The sequence below is a fragment of the Anolis carolinensis genome, chromosome 3 (genome assembly GCF_035594765.1).
Source record: "Anolis carolinensis isolate JA03-04 chromosome 3, rAnoCar3.1.pri, whole genome shotgun sequence".
NCBI classification, from domain to species: Eukaryota; Metazoa; Chordata; class Lepidosauria; order Squamata; family Dactyloidae; genus Anolis; species Anolis carolinensis.
Genome location: NC_085843.1, coordinates 46,995,191 through 47,014,421, shown reverse-complemented (window position 1 = coordinate 47,014,421; position 19,231 = coordinate 46,995,191). Strand labels below are relative to the sequence as shown.

General features: G+C 36.8%; 1 protein-coding gene across 8 annotated transcripts in view; it reads right to left on the bottom strand.

The window, feature by feature from the left end:
- Window positions 1-19,231, bottom strand: part of alcam (activated leukocyte cell adhesion molecule) — a 214,307-nt gene that overhangs the window by 20,872 nt on the left and 174,204 nt on the right. For 5 of the 8 annotated variants that reach the window (XM_062974832.1, XM_062974838.1, XM_062974836.1 and 2 more), the window contains 6 exons: window positions 19,066-19,178; window positions 14,136-14,271; window positions 13,622-13,753; window positions 10,579-10,707; window positions 4,353-4,391; window positions 1,253-1,370 (listed from right to left, as the gene is read on the bottom strand). In XM_062974832.1, coding sequence (XP_062830902.1) covers window positions 1,253-1,370; window positions 4,353-4,391; window positions 10,579-10,707; window positions 13,622-13,753; window positions 14,136-14,271; window positions 19,066-19,178 — 667 coding nt within the window. The remainder of the gene's footprint in view (window positions 1-1,252; window positions 1,371-4,352; window positions 4,392-10,578; window positions 10,708-13,621; window positions 13,754-14,135; window positions 14,272-19,065; window positions 19,179-19,231) is intronic. The other 3 variants (XM_062974834.1, XM_062974837.1, XM_062974840.1) reach the window with 1 other exon arrangement.

The window sequence follows — 19,231 nt, the reverse complement described above, 5'->3', positions numbered from 1 at the left end:
AAATAGTGTCAATATCCCTTAGAGCAGAGGTGTCAAACTCATTTTCACTGAGGACCACAACATCCTTATATGTAGTTGCTTTCAAAGGGCCATTTGTAATTGTAAGGCTGTACAAATGTAACTATGTTGCCCTCACATTGAAAGCCCTATGAGCCATATAAAATGATGTGTATTTGACACCTGAGTCATATTTGACACCTGAGTCTTAGAGAGTATCTGGGACCATTTTTCTACAAATGTCCCCCACATCAAAATGACATTGGGGGGTTGGGGAAGGATGAATGCAGCCCACAAGCTGCACTTAGCACACTGCCATTTTATACCAACAAAAGATAATTTAAACAGGATAAATAATGTAGTGTATTTCATAACCAGCATACTTGCCCTGTATCTACAGCATTAAAGTGATAAAAGTTTACTTGAAAAATATGTGTAACAGTATCAATTTAAATATATTTTTTTAAAAACAAGCAAAAGTTCTCCCAAAATTCTCTTAGTAGTTCCAAAATTCTATGTTACTATGGCATGAACAAAAACACAAGGAAAGACTATATACAAGAAACTTGGATTTATGAAAACAGTGAGCTTATTTGGTTCTGTAGAGCTCCTGTTGAAGAATAGTTTGCCAGAGACAATGCTGAGTGAATGTACAACACTGGAGTCTCCAGGAAGGCAATAGTCTCCCCATGTAACTACTTTCTTTTACATGACAACTCAACTTATTAGCCTGATGGCTCAGGACCTAGTTCCTTGGAAAATGAACCTGCTCCCATACCAGCTTGCCAGTGGTTTAAGGCAGTGGTTCTCAACCTGTGGGTCCCAGATATTTTGGCCTTCAACTCCCAGAAATCTTAACAGCTGGTAAACTGGCTGGGATTTCTGGGAGTTGTAGGCCAAAACACCTGGGGGACCCACAGGTTGAGAACCACTGCTTTAAGGTTATTTGTCAACAATACCTTTTTCCATGTTCCTTCCTAACAGGATACAAATTTTATTTTAGATTGTGCTCCAGAAATCATCTTGGAAGATAGTCTGAAATAGCTGGCTGGCAGGCAGATGGGATTCTGGGATTTGTAATATAAAAATAACATTTTTAGATCCTTGCTTTCCCCGTCAAAAGTGACTTTTGTAGCAACTGGACAGAGAGTGTATTTGCAGCCCTGCTACCTTGTCTATGGATTACCTTCTTTTTTGGTGAGAGTGTATCTTTTATAACAGTAGAACATTAAGAATTTTATTAGTCAAGTCTTACTTTGATTTCTTCACATATAGCCAGTAAGCAACACCAGCAACCAATGCTGCTAGAAGAAGACCAACCACGATTCCTACTATTAGTTTTGCCTGGTCATTAACATTTTCCATATTATCATCTAGAACAAAAGAAGAAAATATTTGGTCAAACAAAGCATAAGAAATTCACTACAGACTGTACACATCTAGAAGTATTTCTAAACTGGAACTGATTTTAAGAAAGCATTGTGAGAAGCATACACATTTGATAGGATTAACAAAACATAACTTTCTGTAATTCTAATACCATTTCCTCCTTAGCATATCTGTGATCCCATTTACTGTTGCTGGAAGACAGAAAAATCATTTCTGAAGGTGAACTAATGCAATATGAGAATTGTATAAGTGCCCATCTCAAAACATGTTTATTGAAACTTATGGATGGAAAAGAATTTCATTCAATTTCACCGTCTCAACCCAGACTGTCATTTTGCACCCCTCATTGTTAGATGAAATGCTCCCTTGTCTGGTCAATTTACACATGCCATGCAAGGCTTATAGCATTTTTGGGGAAATAAAGTGATGCGTAAAAGTGTGCATTTCAAAACGGAAGTGTACAACTGATAAATGAACGCAAAAAAATGCTTTAGTCAGTGTGTAAATTTGGTAAAATGTATACATAAATATGCACATTAAGAAAAATGGAGAAAAAATTGGGATAATGTCAATGCTACCAGTTATTTCCCTCACAAAGTTTTGGAACCTGCTATAAAAGGATGGGAAGAAAATTCAGGCAAAATTCAAAGAAACAACGAGAATCTCGAGCCTAAGAGATTTTGAAGTGCCTATTAAGAATTCAGCCTGCAGCTATATGACTATTCTAAATACTCATAACTGAGTACCAGAATTGCTAATATTTCAGCTTTTGGAGGAAATGATTTGAGAATTATAGCCTAATACTTCATAGCTTATAGCATTTGGTTAAGATTAATAATAATATGAACTTGTATAAGGGCTTTTATTCTTCCATAAAATCTTTGCTTACCTTTTGTATATACTTTAAGTTGGATTCAGACTTAGTCATGCAGCAAACCCACTGAAATCAATGGAATTCATGAAAATCTTAACTTACGTGCACTAGGGTGTGAAATATTAGCCACGTGTCTCACAATTTGTTGCATAATTCGCAGGAAACTAAACTCATCATGTAGACAAGCTATGACACTATCACTTACATCAGTGGTTCTCAATCAGGGATACCCAGATGTTTTTTGCCTACAACTCCCAGAAATCCCAGCCAGTTTACCAGCTTTTAGGATTTCTTGGAGTTGAACGCCAAAAACATCTGGGGACCCCAAGTTGAGGACCACTGACTTACATATATTAATATTTATTTATTTATTTACAGGATTTATACCCCACCCTTCTCACCTGAGGAGACTCAGGGCAGCTTACAGAGATTGGCAAAATTGAATGCCCAAAAACACAATCATTAAAATCAAAACAATACATACAAATCAGTTAATAATATTATTAAAATACATTATAAAACCTTATATATATATATATATATATATATATATATATATATATATATATATATAATCAATTCATCCAGAACCTTGTGCATAAGCCTTAATTCAGACCATAATACTTGCATACACAGTAGGATCTCCATATCAACAGGTTTCTTATGCATACATGATACAGGAAACTGTAGTGAACCCTATGGAAATTAAGGGCTTTTGACTAAAGCTTAGCTTGAGTTATTCTGAGGGTGTAGAAAACACCTGAAGAAGATCTATTTGTCAGATATGGATACATTAAATTACATGATAATGGTCCCATAGGTGTGGGGGGTCATACTGTATACAGTGAGCTTGCTTTGGTTGCTCTTGTAGAAAAACTAGGCTAGCTAGCAGCATACAGACTTCTTTCCTCAAGAGCAGTCAGAACAAACACAAACCAATGGGCTTAGGACAGTGGTTCTCAACCTGGGGTCTCCAGGTGTTTTGGCCTTCAACTCCCTGAAATCCTAACAGCTGGCAAACTGGCTGAGATTTCTGGGAGTTGTAGGCCAAAACACCTGGGGATCCACAAGTTGAGAACCACTGGCTTAGAAGATGGAGGCATGCCTGACACCATTCGCCAGGCATTGTTACATATTTGGATAAGCAACTGAGCACAGGAACAGACTTTCTATAACTATGTTTGTAGAGAGAATAAAATATGATTAATTTACTCTCTCTACAAACATAGTTACAGAAAGTCTGTTCCTATGCTCAGTTGCTTATCCAAATATGGCTTAAAATTTCAGCAAATTGCCAAGTACAAATGACAAAAAGGTACATTAATTTTTGTTCATTGATATACTGTAGTTTCCTCACTAATACAACATACAGGGATAAAACAAAAGGTTCATGCAGGTTTTTTAAGCAAGTCATAATAAAATGAAACAGAAGTGATGTGTTCAGATTGTCAGTAGGTTGACTCCTACCTAGAAATTAAATTGATCCCAGGGCAGGGGGACTTGATTCCTGGCTAGGATAGAAGAATACACATTATTTTTCAATCTTATTTGATATTAGTTTACTTCTATCCCATGTTGTGTTTTTGGCACTCTGAATGCTTGGATGAAATATGAATGATTCTATACAGGCAAACTTGATACAGATGTATCAGGTTCTTTTGGACTTGAGGCACTTCTATATCCTGCAATATTTTTGAATTCTCATTGGAGTCAGAAAACTCACACAATGTTGGTTTTTGCATCCTATTGCATGAGAAAAGTATGTTCCTTTGGTTTCAGTGAATCTAAGTCATAGGTTTAAGCTAAGATCCAAACCTGTATACTTTAGGCTTAAAACAAGTTGCTAGACCCACGGAATCAATGTAACTTAAATATACTCGTACAGTGATGTATCAAGTTCCTATTTATTTAATGGCTTTACTCTGATTATGACTAGCCGTTGGTTTTAGAATTAAAGTTCTTCATTTAATTTTTAAAATATGAGTTTTAACTGTGGGACTAGATTTATTTTTCTGACAAATGAAGCAGGTTAGAAATAATGAAAAAAGAGCCTTTTCTTTAAATAAGTAGTGATCCATTTTTATGTACTCACCACTTTTTTCTTCTGGTTCATCAGATTCTGGAATACTTACTGAAAATAAAATAAAAATATTTTTAAACCTGCTTAAAATCATTTTTGAAACTCCAGTCTGCTGTGTTATATTAACAATATATAATTTTTTTCCAGCTGAGCCAAAAGTTCATACTTAAGGCAGTGTTCAACAGCTAACCAAAATGATTGCATTTTCTTTTCCTTTTAGGTAGCAATCTTTAAGATATTGCTATAATGTAACATCTGAAAGGGCTTCATTCAAAAATAAGAAGTATAATCTTACTAATGATTAGTTAGGAGTATTTATGAGTTCCTCTGTCTTGCTTGCAGACTTTTCAATCCTTTATTATTCTAGAAAATGAGCCGATTTCACATCTTTGTGTGAATTCATGCAAACATCCCTTGATCAACCCACACGTGAAGCAGGCTGAGAAATACACTGCACAATTCATGGGCATTGTTCCTACAAGCTCGACTGTAAATTCTACTGTAAATCAAGTTGACTTGGAGAAGGTAAACAGCATGGGGGTATTCTATTTAGTTTCAGAATATAAATTTTACCAGCTAAAGATTAACAATAAAAAAGACTTTATCCTTTGAAAAGCTATAGGTTACAGTGTCTAGGCAACTTGCTTATTGTGAAACAGTTGTCCACTTATTCATTATTTGTTATGCCTAATTCTCTCATCATCCCTGATATATATACTTCAATTTGTGCATTCAATGTTGTGCTTGTTGTTTATTTATGATTCTCCATCTGTGGATTCAACTATCCACAGCTTAAAAATACTAAACAAACAAAAAAAAAAGCAAACCCAAAAGCCAACCTTAATTTTGCCATTTTATATAAGGATACCATTTTCATATGCCATTGTATATAATGCACTTGAGCATCTATAGATTATGGCAGCCACTTGCGTGTGTATGTCTTGGGTACCAAAAGCCCACTGTATAGCACTATTGATGTCCATGATGCTTTATAAATAAAATAACAACACAAAAAGCCAGCACTGCCAATGGGATGAAATAAAAGGAGTAGTGCAAATAAAAAAAAAAACAATTTCAATACAAGGATAAAGTAGATTGTCTAGATATAATACAACCCCACAAAAAACCATACAGCTACAGCAGAGTGACAAAAACATATCATCAAAACATACAGGATGATGAAACAGTTTTAAATTACAACACAAAAAGCTATAGAAAACAAGGAAGTTTAAAATTAGGATTTAAAAACATAGAGGGAAGGAACAAATGTTCAGGGTTGGAAAATATGCACATTTTGTATAAGGGATATCCAGCAGCATCAAATAACACTGAAACTGCTTCTTGGAATGAGAATGTGGGCCCTTCCACACAGCCATATAGCTCAAAATATCAAGGCAAATAATCAACAATATCTGCTTTGAACTAGATTATCTGAGTCCACACTGCCATATAATCCAGTTCAATGTGGATTCTTATAGAGCTGTGTGGAAGGGGGTTGTATCCTCCAAACATTTATGGGACGTAATATAATTTCTGAAATATTGTCTCCCTTTCATGCTGACACTGTACCATGAACTCATAATAGTGTGTCTATATTGCTCAACCTTTGTGTTTTTCCAAAACCAAACCAAAAGAAAAACGAACTTTAGGAAAAGGTTCCCCTTCTAGTGATATGGAAAGGATATGGTGCAAATGCCACTGAAAAGTGACTTGTGCCAATATTTGTATTGCTTTAGAAATATTCTCCATATCAATGAATTCAAGTCAGCCAGTTTCAAGGATAATTTAAGAGTAGGGAACCAGCTTCTTAAGAATGAGACTAGGAACCATAAAATAGCCAAATCCTCATATATATTTGCACTTCCAAGTTATACAAAGGACTTATGTCCAATAGATATTTTGTGTATAAAGAGTCAAGTGTGTTCTACCAACAGCCAGTAAATACAAAATGAAATAAAAATAAAGTAAAGCAAAACATAAATTTATAGTATTGCTGTGTATATCAGGCCCTCAATGAATGCCACTGTCCCCTTAACATAAATTTTCATTTCCTTAAATTCAACAATCCTACTGACAACCTGAGCATGGGACTTCTGCTCACTGCATCACAACTTACTGAAAAATATAATAAGACATTTTCCTCCAGTACGTTACATTAGGTACAACAAAAAAGTATCCCAAAGCAAAAATCAATAGATTTCTTGTGGCGGTTTTTTTCTCATGGGGAAACACGAAAACATGATAAATTGCTAAAACCTTGAAGAACTATTTAGAGCTATGTAGGTTACAATACTGTATATTATCTATAGTAATATGATTTTTTTGGGAAAGTAAAAGATTCCATTCTAGTGCATGAAGGTTAACCAAACTATTCACAATGAATTGATCATCCAGTATCCTCATTTGGAAAACGACTGCTCAGTCTGATTTTCAGTATGTATTAGTTTTAATAATCACTGGTTTCTCCATTGGCACAATATCACAGAAAGGCTTGCCTAATTACAGGCAATAAAGATGTGAGAAGGATGTGGGGACAAACAACTGAGTGCTACTAAGTTACATTAAAATCCCACTATTAAATTTAATACAATTTAGTATATTTCTCTAAGGATAGTTGAAGGCTTAATTGGAATACTTGGGGAAAATAATCTGTCCATCTCAAGCACTAAAGCAACACTGTCTTTACCAAGAACTGTTAACAGATTATGATCTCCATATACAATCATGACATAAAATCCAATTGATGTTATGTATTTCAACGGAGTAGGTTACCAGTGACTTTACTCAAATTAGGGAAGCAGGAAATTGTTAACAGAAAACTCAGTTCTAAATAGAAGACTTGTAGTGTTGATGAATGTGATTGAAGTTCTTTATGGCCTACAGCCCCATAGTCCTAAGAAGCATCATAGGGTGTCTGCAATGCTTTCTTAGGGACTATGGGGCTGTAGACATTTCAAACTTTCTCGTTGAGGAGATGAAAAATTATCCAACATTAGAGGTGATAGACTAGTCTCACAAACCCGTCCTTTCTCTTTTCAGAACCTTCTCTGGCCTTTGCCTCTTTGACAGATTCTGAATTTGGCAATTGGGGGGGGGGGAATCAGACAGTCTGCGGTATCTTGGGGCAGACTGAGGAAAGTCATTGGAATTTTTTACTCAGTTTGAAGACATGTACATCATCCCTGGAGAAGATATATATCAAAAGTGTAAAACATCATGGGCTGGAACTCCAGTTAGCTTATCCAGGTAACAACACCTTATTCCTTGTGATACTATAATGTGGTAGTCTAACAGCATTTGAATGGCTTTCTGTCATTCTAAAAGGCTATACAAGTAGTCCCTGAGTTACAAACATCTGACTTACAAATAACTCATAGTTAAGAAAGGGGGTGAGACAACAGTAAGTGAGAGAAATCTACTCCTAAGAAGGGACATTCACTCCTGAAAGTTATCATGAGGGAAAAGAGTTTCAACTGAAGCTTTCTCAAAATTTTCCAAAATCCAATTATCACAGGGATAGAAAGTGAGCTGAAATCTTCCAAACCTGTTCCAACTTACATATAAATTCCACTTAAGAACAAACTTACAAAATCTATCTTGTTTGTAATTTGGGGACTGCAAGTAATGCCTTTCTGAAGGTGTAGATCAATGGTTCCCAAACTTATTTGGTCTATCACCCCCTTTCCAGAAAAAATATTACTCAGCACCCCCTGGAAAGGGGGTGTGTGGCTTAGAGGGGTGGGCGTGGCTCATGCTCAAGAGGGTGGGCTGAGCCTCTCCCCTAGTCCAAGATGCAGGGCTTGGAGGGGGAGGTGGGCAGGGCCACAAATGGGTGGCCAGGACTGGGATGGGCGGAGTTACGAGTTCTGAGGTAGGGCTGAGCTTCTATCCCTGTCCTGCGCCGCCTGCCAGTGCACAGGGGGCGGGACTAGAGGAGGGGCAGGGCCTCTTCCTGAGTGCCTGACGGGGATGAACCTCTATACCTTGCCCCCGTGTTCTAACAAGTGCCTCAAGGGGCTCAGCCCTGTCTCGCACTCTTGGGAAGAGGCCCCGCCCCCACCCCTAGCCCTGCCCTTTAGTCCTAAAAAGCCTCTCAGGAGATGTATGGCTCAGCCCTGTCTTGGAGGCCCCGCCCCCTTCCCTAGCTCCACCCTCTGTGTCTCAACAAGTGCCTCAGGAGAGGTATGGATTCTCAGCCCTGTCTCGGGCTCTTGGGAAGAAGCCACGCCCACTCCTTTAGCTCCACCCCTATGTCTTAACAGGCGCCTCAGGGGCTCAGCCCTGTCTCCAGCACTTGGGAAGAGGCCCCTCCCCCAAATGCACCTGTGGCCATCACCGCCCCCTGGATCGCTGCAGTGCCCACCAGGGGGCGGTAGCGCCCACTTTGGGAATCACTGGTGTAGATGCTGACGTAAGACCTGTATTCAGTAGTTACAAGATCACATGTTAGATTTATAATCTTGTAATTTTGGGGATTTTTTTAGTGGTCATTTATGATTGAATGCGATCCTAAAACCCAGCTTTTCAGCCTGGCAGTGCTCAACAGAAGTATTTCTGTGGCAATGCAGATTGGGTTACTGGTGTATGCAGTGTTCTCCCAGTCAAAGAGAACATGAAGACAAGCAGCTGCAGCAGGACCCTGAGAAGTCTCTCCAGCTGCTTGTTCTCAACATGCCACATGAATGGGACAGGTCTGCAGACTCATTTCCAGGAGCCCTAATCTGCAGGAGCCCTAAACCCTTTAATTGGGGTGCATGTTTTCGGGAGATGGCTTCATCAAACAAAACAAATATGGAACTCCATCACCAATACCTGACACTTTAGGTGCTCAGCCAAAGTCTTTTGATCATGCCTTTTTTGCTCTTTATCTTGGCCAGAAGAAATGTGTGCCCTCAATCCTTAGGCTAATAGCACTGGCCATCATACATTTTGGTGCATCATACAATAGACCTATTTTTGGGTATATCTGACCTGCTTATTCAAAATGTGGAACCTGTTTCCCCCCTATCAACTCTAGCTTTTGAGATTCAGAACATATGTCATATAACTGTCTTCATCTGCTTGCCCATAGGAAATCATGACAAACATATCTAAGAAACTAAAGCTGATGGAGTCTATCCCATGCAATTTTCTGAATCAAAGCCCTAAATAACCCCAGGAACAGGCCTAAAAACCAAGACAGTGAGAAAAATACTCTTTTTGGGAAGGGAGGGAGTTAGGCTATGTAGTACTTTGCCACTTCTTTCTTGTACATTATTTCCACTTCAACGAAAGAGTGGGAAATCATAAGAAATAACACCAGCTTGGCATACGGTATGGATAAGCTGGCTTCTCTAGCCGTCCCATGTTCCATCTAGTATTCCATTGGATTGTTCCATTGGTTTTGAACAGAAGATAAAAGGCAACTTGTTAAAAGACTGAACTAAATGTTTAAAATGATGATGATAGAATTGAAAACAGCATGGGGAAAAACAGCAGATGAAAAACGAATGTACTGATAAAACCTTGAGTTACTAGGGATTTCTGTGGCATGGAAGCTTGACAACAAGAAGCATGTTACTATAGCTAGACTAATTTGCATTTCTGGGAGTCTTCCCAAAAAAGGAACAAGTGTGAAAATTTACCATGGCAACATAGTTCTGAGAGGTTGCAGTAGCTGCTAAGTGTTTGCCTCCCTCTTCTCCTCTGAGGATAATAAAGTGACTTGGAAAAAAACATTCCAGCACACAGTCACTCAAGGGAGAAATGAAACAGTGATGGCTATTTTATGTGAAGGTAGGTGAGAAAATAATACAAGAATTTATCCTGCTCTGCACATTTTAAAGCAGGTTTCACAAACACCCATGAAAATGTGTTAGCTTCCAAGTTATAACCAAGCTTCTGTTGCTGGCAGACAAAGTCCTAAATAGCTCAAGACTAGGACACCTAGGAGACTGGTTGCTGTGGGAAAGAAATGTGTATATATTACTTCCCAGGCCTGGCTTATATTTCCTCAAATTGTAGGAGTAGTGCACATCTTCTAGAATTTTACAGAATAATATTCTATAATGTTCAACAATTTTAGGAAACCTACTTGTTTACACTAAGATTTCTCCACTTTTAAAATTCATTACAAAGCCTTTTAGCACTGTGGTTATTTTAGCACTTGTGTGTAAATTGTCTAAAAATGGTAACAGATTTTGCTATACAAAGATTATCAGCAAATTGAAAACAAAGTAAATAAAAGAAATGTACTTACTAGCAGATACATTCAAAGAATTTACAGTTCTTTCTAGTTGATTTTCTGCAATACATGTTAGTGTTACATTTTCCTCAGGTGCGATCTTGATTTTACTAACAAACTTTCCATTCATGTATTTAGTCTCTTCTGTCTGGAAAAACAATTGAGAAGATTACTGAAAGGACAGAACAACTACCGGCCTGTATGTGCACAAACTGGTTTTTAGTGGAATTAGATTAATATGGTGGTACATACTGTACTTATTCATTTAAGGAAAATGGGAGAACCAATATCACTTTTAAAGAGTTATCCTGAGAGCTTATGCTTCATTCTATAATATTCTTCCCTCTTTCTGTATTTTTTCCAGTTTCCAATGTGGGATATTCTGCAGGTAAACATTTTGGTGGTGTTTTATGTATGTTCTCCTATATCTATATCTATATAGGCATACACACGCACGTACACACACACACACACACACAACCTTTGAACATATGCATCCAGATTCACAGTAATGAAATTGGAGCATCATTATGTGGGACAATTGTGCATGTATATACATGTGCATGTGAATGAACACATGGTTGTACATTTGGTGACACATTTGAATATACATTCAGTTGCACAACTCTGCCATTTAACCCAAAGATTTTCTGATATTATTAATGTATAATTTTCCAAGTAGAGATCTGCACTATACTGTGGCCTCTAGATGGTAAGAACAGGCAGGCACAGCAACCTCATGCCTAGATCCAATAGCTGAGGGGAAAGCCCTCTTGCATACCATTTTTAAAAGAATTCTCTTTGTTGAAATATCCACAAAAACAAGCAATGTGGTAATAGTAGTAGTAGTAGTAGTAGTAGTAATAATAATAATAATAATAATAATAATAATAATAATAATAATAAAAAATCTTAATTTATGTCCTGCTTTTTTCCCTCACGGGACCCAAAGCGGCTTACAACATATTAAAATCACATCAACAGTAATCAGAATATATCAATAATAAATATAAGCATCATAAAATGGACACATTAAGAAAACAACTACAATGTACATTCACATTCATGTTGCATCATATTGAGAAATATATTGCACTTTGCTCCCATAATAGTAATAATAAATATTACACTAATAACAAATTAACAAATAAATACAAAAAGAAAACACCAACAAAAATTGTAAATCTAAATCCTTGTCGAGACATTCTCTGTTCATTCCCAATCCCACTCTCCTCACCACACTCAGACACATTCAAACTTGACTTCCCACTCTATCAGTCAAAGGCATTCATAGAATAGCTACAGTAAACATCTTCTTACTACTTAAGTTTAAACGTCTGCTAAAAATCCTACAATAAAAGTCAACCTTGAAATCTCACAAGGGATATTATTCCTTCTTTCTTTTCTATAAAAGACAATATTTTACAAAATTATTCACTGATTTTACTATTTCAAGGATTTTTAAAACCCATTCTTCTTTTTGCTAGGAGATCAGCATTTTTCCAGCATAAAGCAATCTTATTTCTAAAATTCTATAATGTATAGCACTTTAATTTGGTCATTTGCAAATCCCAACAATAACAGTTCTTGATTAGATGGATTATTTTTTAAAGATATCTTGCATTGATGTCCAAATCCATTTCCAATACTTTTTTTGCAGAACTACCACATATGGGGAAAGTGCCTTCTTAAGCTTCACAGCTCCAACATAATCCATTGAACTCATAATACATTTTTGAAAGTCTTTCTGGGGTTAAGTACTATCTGTACAAATTTTGTACAAATCAAACGACAGTAAATTTTAAGTCTACTAGTTCACATTCTTTCCAAATCTCGAACTCAAAGTTTTCAATTCATTTAATCATACATTCTTTCACTTGATATGTTCTAGCTGTATGTTCCATCACTATGTTTATATTTTTCCAAACAACTGCTCATCATCTGTGCAAATTTTGTCCTCAAATCCCAGATTTGAGGTCAAAGCTAAAGTTTTTTTTGCTAGTCACATTCTATACTGAATTTAGATTGTGTCCTTCTGTAGTACAGTTTCAAGTGAGGGAAGCCCATATCTCTCCTATTCTGATTTTGAAGGATTGGTACATTATACATGGTTTCTGCTGTGCCAAATGAATATTGCCAGGTCTTTTTGTCAGTTTTTGAGTAGTGTGTCATTTGTCAAACAAATAAACCACAGCATTGTCCAAAAAAGAGATCTCTGGAAAAAACATTCATTTTGATTGTTCACATTCTTTCAGGTAAGAACAATCTCAAATGTATTCCATTTCTGCAAATCTTGTTTTATCCTCCTCTAGTTTTTTCATACCTGTCTTGAAACAGCATAGATTTTTTGACAATATAATTCCCAAGTGATTTATGTTTTTTCTTCTTGTTGTTTGATAATATTCCAGCCCTTCAAGAACGATCATTACATCAGCTTTCTTTATCTTTATGCCTTCACTTTTACCTTCATTTCTAATTGCCCTCAAAACGACCTCAAATGTTAAAAATAATAGCTGGCATACTTGTCTTGACCCTTTCTGTATCTTGCACTTGTTTGTCAATTCTCCATTTGCTAAATTTTTTTTGCTGATTGTTGATCATCTATCACCCTAATCTAGGTAATAAAATTATTTCCAAAGTCCATTTTCTATAATACTGCAAATAAGAAGTTCAAATTCAAATGATCAAATGCTTTTTTAGCATCCAGAAAGATCAGTTCTGAATGTCTCACATTATGTTTATCTAAAGATTACATTGTATCCAATTATTCTGTAATGTCAAAAAATACTTTGATCTCCATGAATAAATACTTGCTAACTTCAAAATACTTTAAGATTAATGATAACTTAAATAAGTCTGATTGAACAAGGAATTGTCTAGCATGATATGTTACAGATAACATACCATAACCATGGTTTAGAAATGAAAAAAATGCCCTGAGTCCCTTCGGGTGAGAAGGGCGGGATAGAAATGAGGGAAATAAATAAATAATTGATTGACTCCATAATTTTTTTTACTGCAATTTAAATTAATATGGAAATGGTAATGAGAAAATTACTTGCTTTATTTATGACACCTCCACTGCTAGTCCATTGTACTGCTGGTTTGGGAAATCCCTCCACATGACAGGATATAGTTTTGTATGATCCATCTGTGCTGGTTTTCTTTGTCATTTTGATCTGAGGTTTTCCTTTAAAAATTAAAACAAAGGATAAAAATAATTTAATTTGTATTCACTATGACATCTCTATGGGATTTAAAAACCATATAATTCAAAACATGCACATAGGGTGTAATCATATATGCACAAATAATAGAATAAACTCTACTGAACTTTTAATTCTTAATACACAAAGGACTGGTCTGCTAAATATTCATATCCAATGTAAGAAAGACCAATAGATAAAAATGTTTGAACTGTACAATAACTATTCTCTGACATCTTTTGCAAACAAAAGATTTTATTCTTGGTCAGGTTTAGGTGGACCTCTATTGGAAGAACCTTTTGGCATTTTGAACAAACACAGAAACTATACTCAACAAAATTATATAATGCCTGGTATGAATATTACCTTGTACTATCAGTGTAAGTATTTGCCTTTTCTTTAATCCTTCAACCTCCTGCAAAGTAGTTTCACAGATGTAATTTCCAGCATCTTGGTACTGCAAACTTGAAAAAGATGGACTTGAGCGCATTCTGGTATTGTCCTGATAAAGCAAGGGAGGTTAAATGGGATGATTAATCAGAGGAAACTAAGTAGTACTTAAACAGGGAAGCATACCAGTTTCAAAAATACACACTTGCAATCCAATTAACTACCTAAACAATAGAAATAAATTTCAATCTTTGATTCCCAAATAAAATCTAATATGCAATGCTATGTAAAAATAAAACACCTTTGTCAAATTATTTTATCAAATCTAAACTATTAATGATTTTTATGTATTAGTGCTGGACACTGTCTGATACGCAATTTAATGTCATGTGCCTATTGGCACAATATCAAAAGTCCTTTTGAAGTGATTAGATGAGGTCTGTGTAAAAGCAGTTGCCCTATCCTCAGAATCTTGCTAAGAGAAAAGGAAGACTGGTGTGTATGTTTACATACGAGTTTAAGAATAGTTGGACTTAGGTTTAGGCTCACCAACTGTTGGCATTTACCCACTCTCCCCAACAACGTTCAAATTCCAAACTCCTCATATTTAAGCTTCTTTCACTTGCCCCCTTTTTCTCTGCCATAATCTCAGAGCCGCTCTTCTCATTATGCTATATCTTTTCCATGTTCCTAATTTCCTCTTGCATATATATTTTTTAAAAAAACAGGAGGTAGTGCTAATATAGCCAAAATGTAGTTTAGAATAACATAGTAGTCATCACGCTGTCATCTTCCAAAATTCTCACTGGAGGTCCTCAAGCAAGGGAACAGCAGGGGAATGAATCGAACATTGAGGGAAACTGGTATTAAGCGCTCCGCATTGCCTCCTTCTGTTGCTACCCAGTTTCCCTAAGCATTGTTCCCTGCTTAGGTAATGAGAAAACTGGTAGCCACCCGTGTTGTCAGGGCTTTATCCTATGATGCTGCCACGATGGAGCCAGGATGGAGCCCCAAGTCATGTGATGGAATCTGGTGGGTTCATCACATGACATGAAAGTGTAGGATGGGGCAAAAGCCCCATGTGATGAGGTTTTAGGTTTGTTTTGTGGTTGCTGCCTCCAAATAAAGATAATTTCCTGTTAAATTGCTTAAGCACTGAGCAAAACAAGCTTCACCAAAAGTACAAAGTCCAACAAACTCCTCATTTGCCTTGAAGACAATTTTATTGTCCTGAAGGCAGAAAAGACAAGAAGGGGAGCCGTTATTCTGGATCTGATCTTAGACAATAACGAGGATCTGGTAAACAGAGTGGAAGTGGTGGGATCCTTAGGTGGGCTCTTGGAGTTTATGATACAGAGGAAAGGGGAAACTAAGAAAAGTCAGACATGCATTTGAGACTTTAGGAGAGCTGACTTCAGGAAATTTAAGAAAATTGAGCTAGGATTTAAAGGAGTCATGTACAAGAAATGGAAAAGGGGAGAAATCACCAAAGGAAAATTTAAACAGATAACCAACACATGTAGGGAAAAAGTCAGAACGGCAAAACTCAAAATGAGCTCAAATGTGCCAGAGAGATTAAAACAATAAAAAGGGGTTCTTTGGTTACATCAGTAGGAAAAGAAAGAACAAGAAAATGGTGGGGCCTCTGCATGGAGAAGATGGTGAAATGTTGACAGGGGATAGGGAAAAGGCAAAGCTGCTCAACATCTTGTTTGTCTCAGTCTTCTCACAAAAAGAAGATTGGTGTTCAACTTGAGCAATATGGAGCGAATGAGGTAATAGGAGAAATGCAACCCAAAATAGGTAAAGAAGTAGTTAAGGAAGACCTGGCTACTCTAAATGAATTGAGGTATCCATGGCCAGATGAACTACATCCAAGAGTATTGAAGGAACTAGCAGAAGTCATTTCAGAACCACTGGCAATAATCTTTGAGAATTCTTGGAGAACAGAAGTCCCAGCAGACTGGAGGAGGGAAAATGTTGTTCTTATCTTCAAGAAGGGAAAAAAAGAGGATCCATACAATGACTGTCTAGTCAACCTGGCATCAATACCAGGAAAGATTCTGGAGCAGATACTTAAGGAGACAGTATGCAATCAGTTGGAAAGAAATGTCATATCAAACTAATCTTATCTTTTTTTGATATAGTTTCAAGCTTGGTAGATACAGGGAATGCTGTGGATGTAGCATATCTTGATTTCAGTAAGGCCTTTGACAAGGTCCCCATGATATTCTTTCAAACAAACCAGTAAAATGTGGGCTAAACAATACTATGTTAGATCGATTTGCAATTGGTTAAGCAACCAAACACAAAGGGTGACAAGGTCCCCCATGATCTTCTTTCAAACAAACTAGTAAAATGTGGGCTAGAAAATACTATGTTATGTGGATTTATGATTGGTTAAGCAACCAAACACAAAGGGTGCTCGTCAGTGGTTTGTCTTCATCCTGGAAATTGGTGATTAGTGGAGTACTGCAGGGCTTGGTCCTGGGCCCAGTTCTGTTCAACATCTTTACTAATGACTTAAATGAAGGTTTAGAAAGCAAACTTGTCGAGTTTGCAGATGATACCAAATTAGGAGAGATAGCTAATACTCCAGAAGACAGGATCAGAATTCCAAAATGACCATAACATATTAGAAAGTTGGCCAAAACTAACAAAATGGATTTCAACAAGGAGAAATGTAAGATATTACACAAGCAACCTCATTTCAAGATTTCTGCCTCCTGAAGGATTCTGGGGTTTGCAGTTTAATGAGGCCTAGGACTTGTCTGGCTGAGTAGTTTAAAGGTCCTTCCTAAACTACAAGCCCAAGAATTTTGCAGGAGGCAGAAACTGGATTTAAAGTGGATCCATGCTCTAGTATGATAGGCAGAAAAATAAAAGGATACGCAAAAATACAGGATGGATGACACCTGGCTTTACAACAGTCCATGTGAAAAATATCTTGGAGTCTTCATTGACAGCAAGTTGAACATATGCCAACAATGTGATGCTGATGCTAAAAAAGCCAATGGGATTTTGGGCTGTATCAAAAGGAGTATAGTGTCTATAAGTCATGGTGCCTCTCTGTTCTGCTTTGGTCAGACCTCGCCTGGAATACTGTGTCCAATTCTGGGCACCACAGTTTATTGACAAGCTGGAAGATGTTTAGAGGAGGCCAACTAAAATGATCAAAGGTCTGGAGAACATAAGCTGTGAGGAGTGGTTTAAAGAGCTGGGTATATCTAGCCTGTAGAACAGAAGGTTGAGAGGAGACATGATAGCCATGTATAAATATTTGAAAGGACGTCATTCAGAAGAAGAAGCAGGCTTGTTTTCTGCTGCCCTAGAGACTAGTACTTGGAGCAATGGGTTTAAATTACAAGAAAGGAGATTCCACTTCAGCATTAGGAAGAACTTTCCAACTGTAAGAGCTGTTCAATAGTGGAACTCACTGCCTCGGAGTGTGATGGATGCTGGATGGTTATCTGTCAAGGGTACTTTGATTGTGCTTTGCCTGCATGGCAGGGGGCTGGATTAGAAGGCCCATGTGGTCTCTTCTGATTCTATGACTGTAAACATGAATTTGTTTTCCTCTTGAAGTGCACTTCATTGTTTGAACCATTGGAGCTATACATATAACAGATTTCAAAAGTGAGGGATTTCCCTATTAACTGAAGTTAATTGGAAAAGTGGCTGTTTGTTTTGTCTACAGAGAGTTTATTGTCAGTCAAATGTATCCTACCTGCATGGTTGCTATCAAAATAAATGGCAGCACTCAAGCAAATCAATACATTGGTCAGAATTCAAATGATGTTAACCATATTGTCAAAACTTATCAATTCTCAATTAATTATCTCTATATTTATTGAATTACTTTTTTTCTGAGCTGTGAGACTTCAGAAGTGTTTTTCATTTTCTAGTGGTTAATTGATCTACCCCTTTTATGGCTGTGGAAAGACAGGCAAGGATGTTTTGGGGCAGCCATTATTGACTAAATTTCAAGAGTCATATTGCCAGCCATTCATATTTATTATTGCAATATAAATATGAAATAGATATTTCATGTATCCAAACATACAATCCTTTCAACAGTGGTTTAAATAAGTACTGAATGCCCATTTGAATTATGCAATGGGCTTATAAAGCATAAAACAGAGTATCATACAGAATTAAATAAATGTAACTTGTTCTATTTCATCATATGGTTTTCAAGGTAAAGCTACTAGTGAAAGTTAAGGAAGAAAGTGCCAAAACAAGATTATAGCTAAATATTAAGAAAGCAAAAGTAATGTCAGTGTGGGTAGTTAAAAATGGAAATAGTTCAAGATTTTATATACTTAGGATCAAAATGTAGACTGTAAATAAGAAATCAGAAAACAAAGGGCTCACCTACACAGGCCACTTACTGTGGGGCCAATCCTGAATGGCATTAGTCTGGCTATACTGCCTGCCTCTATTCAACAGCAGTGGTGGGACATACTCCATAGCGTCCTGCAGGGCAGAACCCAGTTTAGATCTACTGAGTAGCTACCTTACACCAGTGCAATGCTGTCTTTGTCATAGTGGCAACCATAGAACATATGAGTGTCTCTGGGTACCTTTGCAAATGTAAGCAAAGGCACCTATGCGATCCAGAAAGGAGAGGGAGAAAAGAAGGGGATGTCCGGAGATGAAACATGCATTTGTAACTATGTCCGAATCTTGGACAGTGTTTTTTCTATCTAAGAAACAGACCATCAGATTTAAGCAGGTTGTCACATCTTTCTCCTCTATTAGCACATTAGATCTGAACACATATTTAATCAAAATTTAATTAAAACAGAAATAATATTACTTCAGGCACTTTGTGCAGAGTTCTTGATAAAAACCTGATAAAAACTGAGCAAAATAGCTTAACAATAGGAGGATTACCAATATTTACCTTCAACCAGAATACAGTGGCATTTCTACTGGAAGAGATTGTACAAGATACAGGTAGTGCTTCTCCAATCTGCTTAATAACTTCTCCACTGGGAGTTAGTGACAAATCCAAATCTACAGGGTAGAAAGTCAGTATTGTCAGAAATAAGTCTCATTTAAAGAACTTG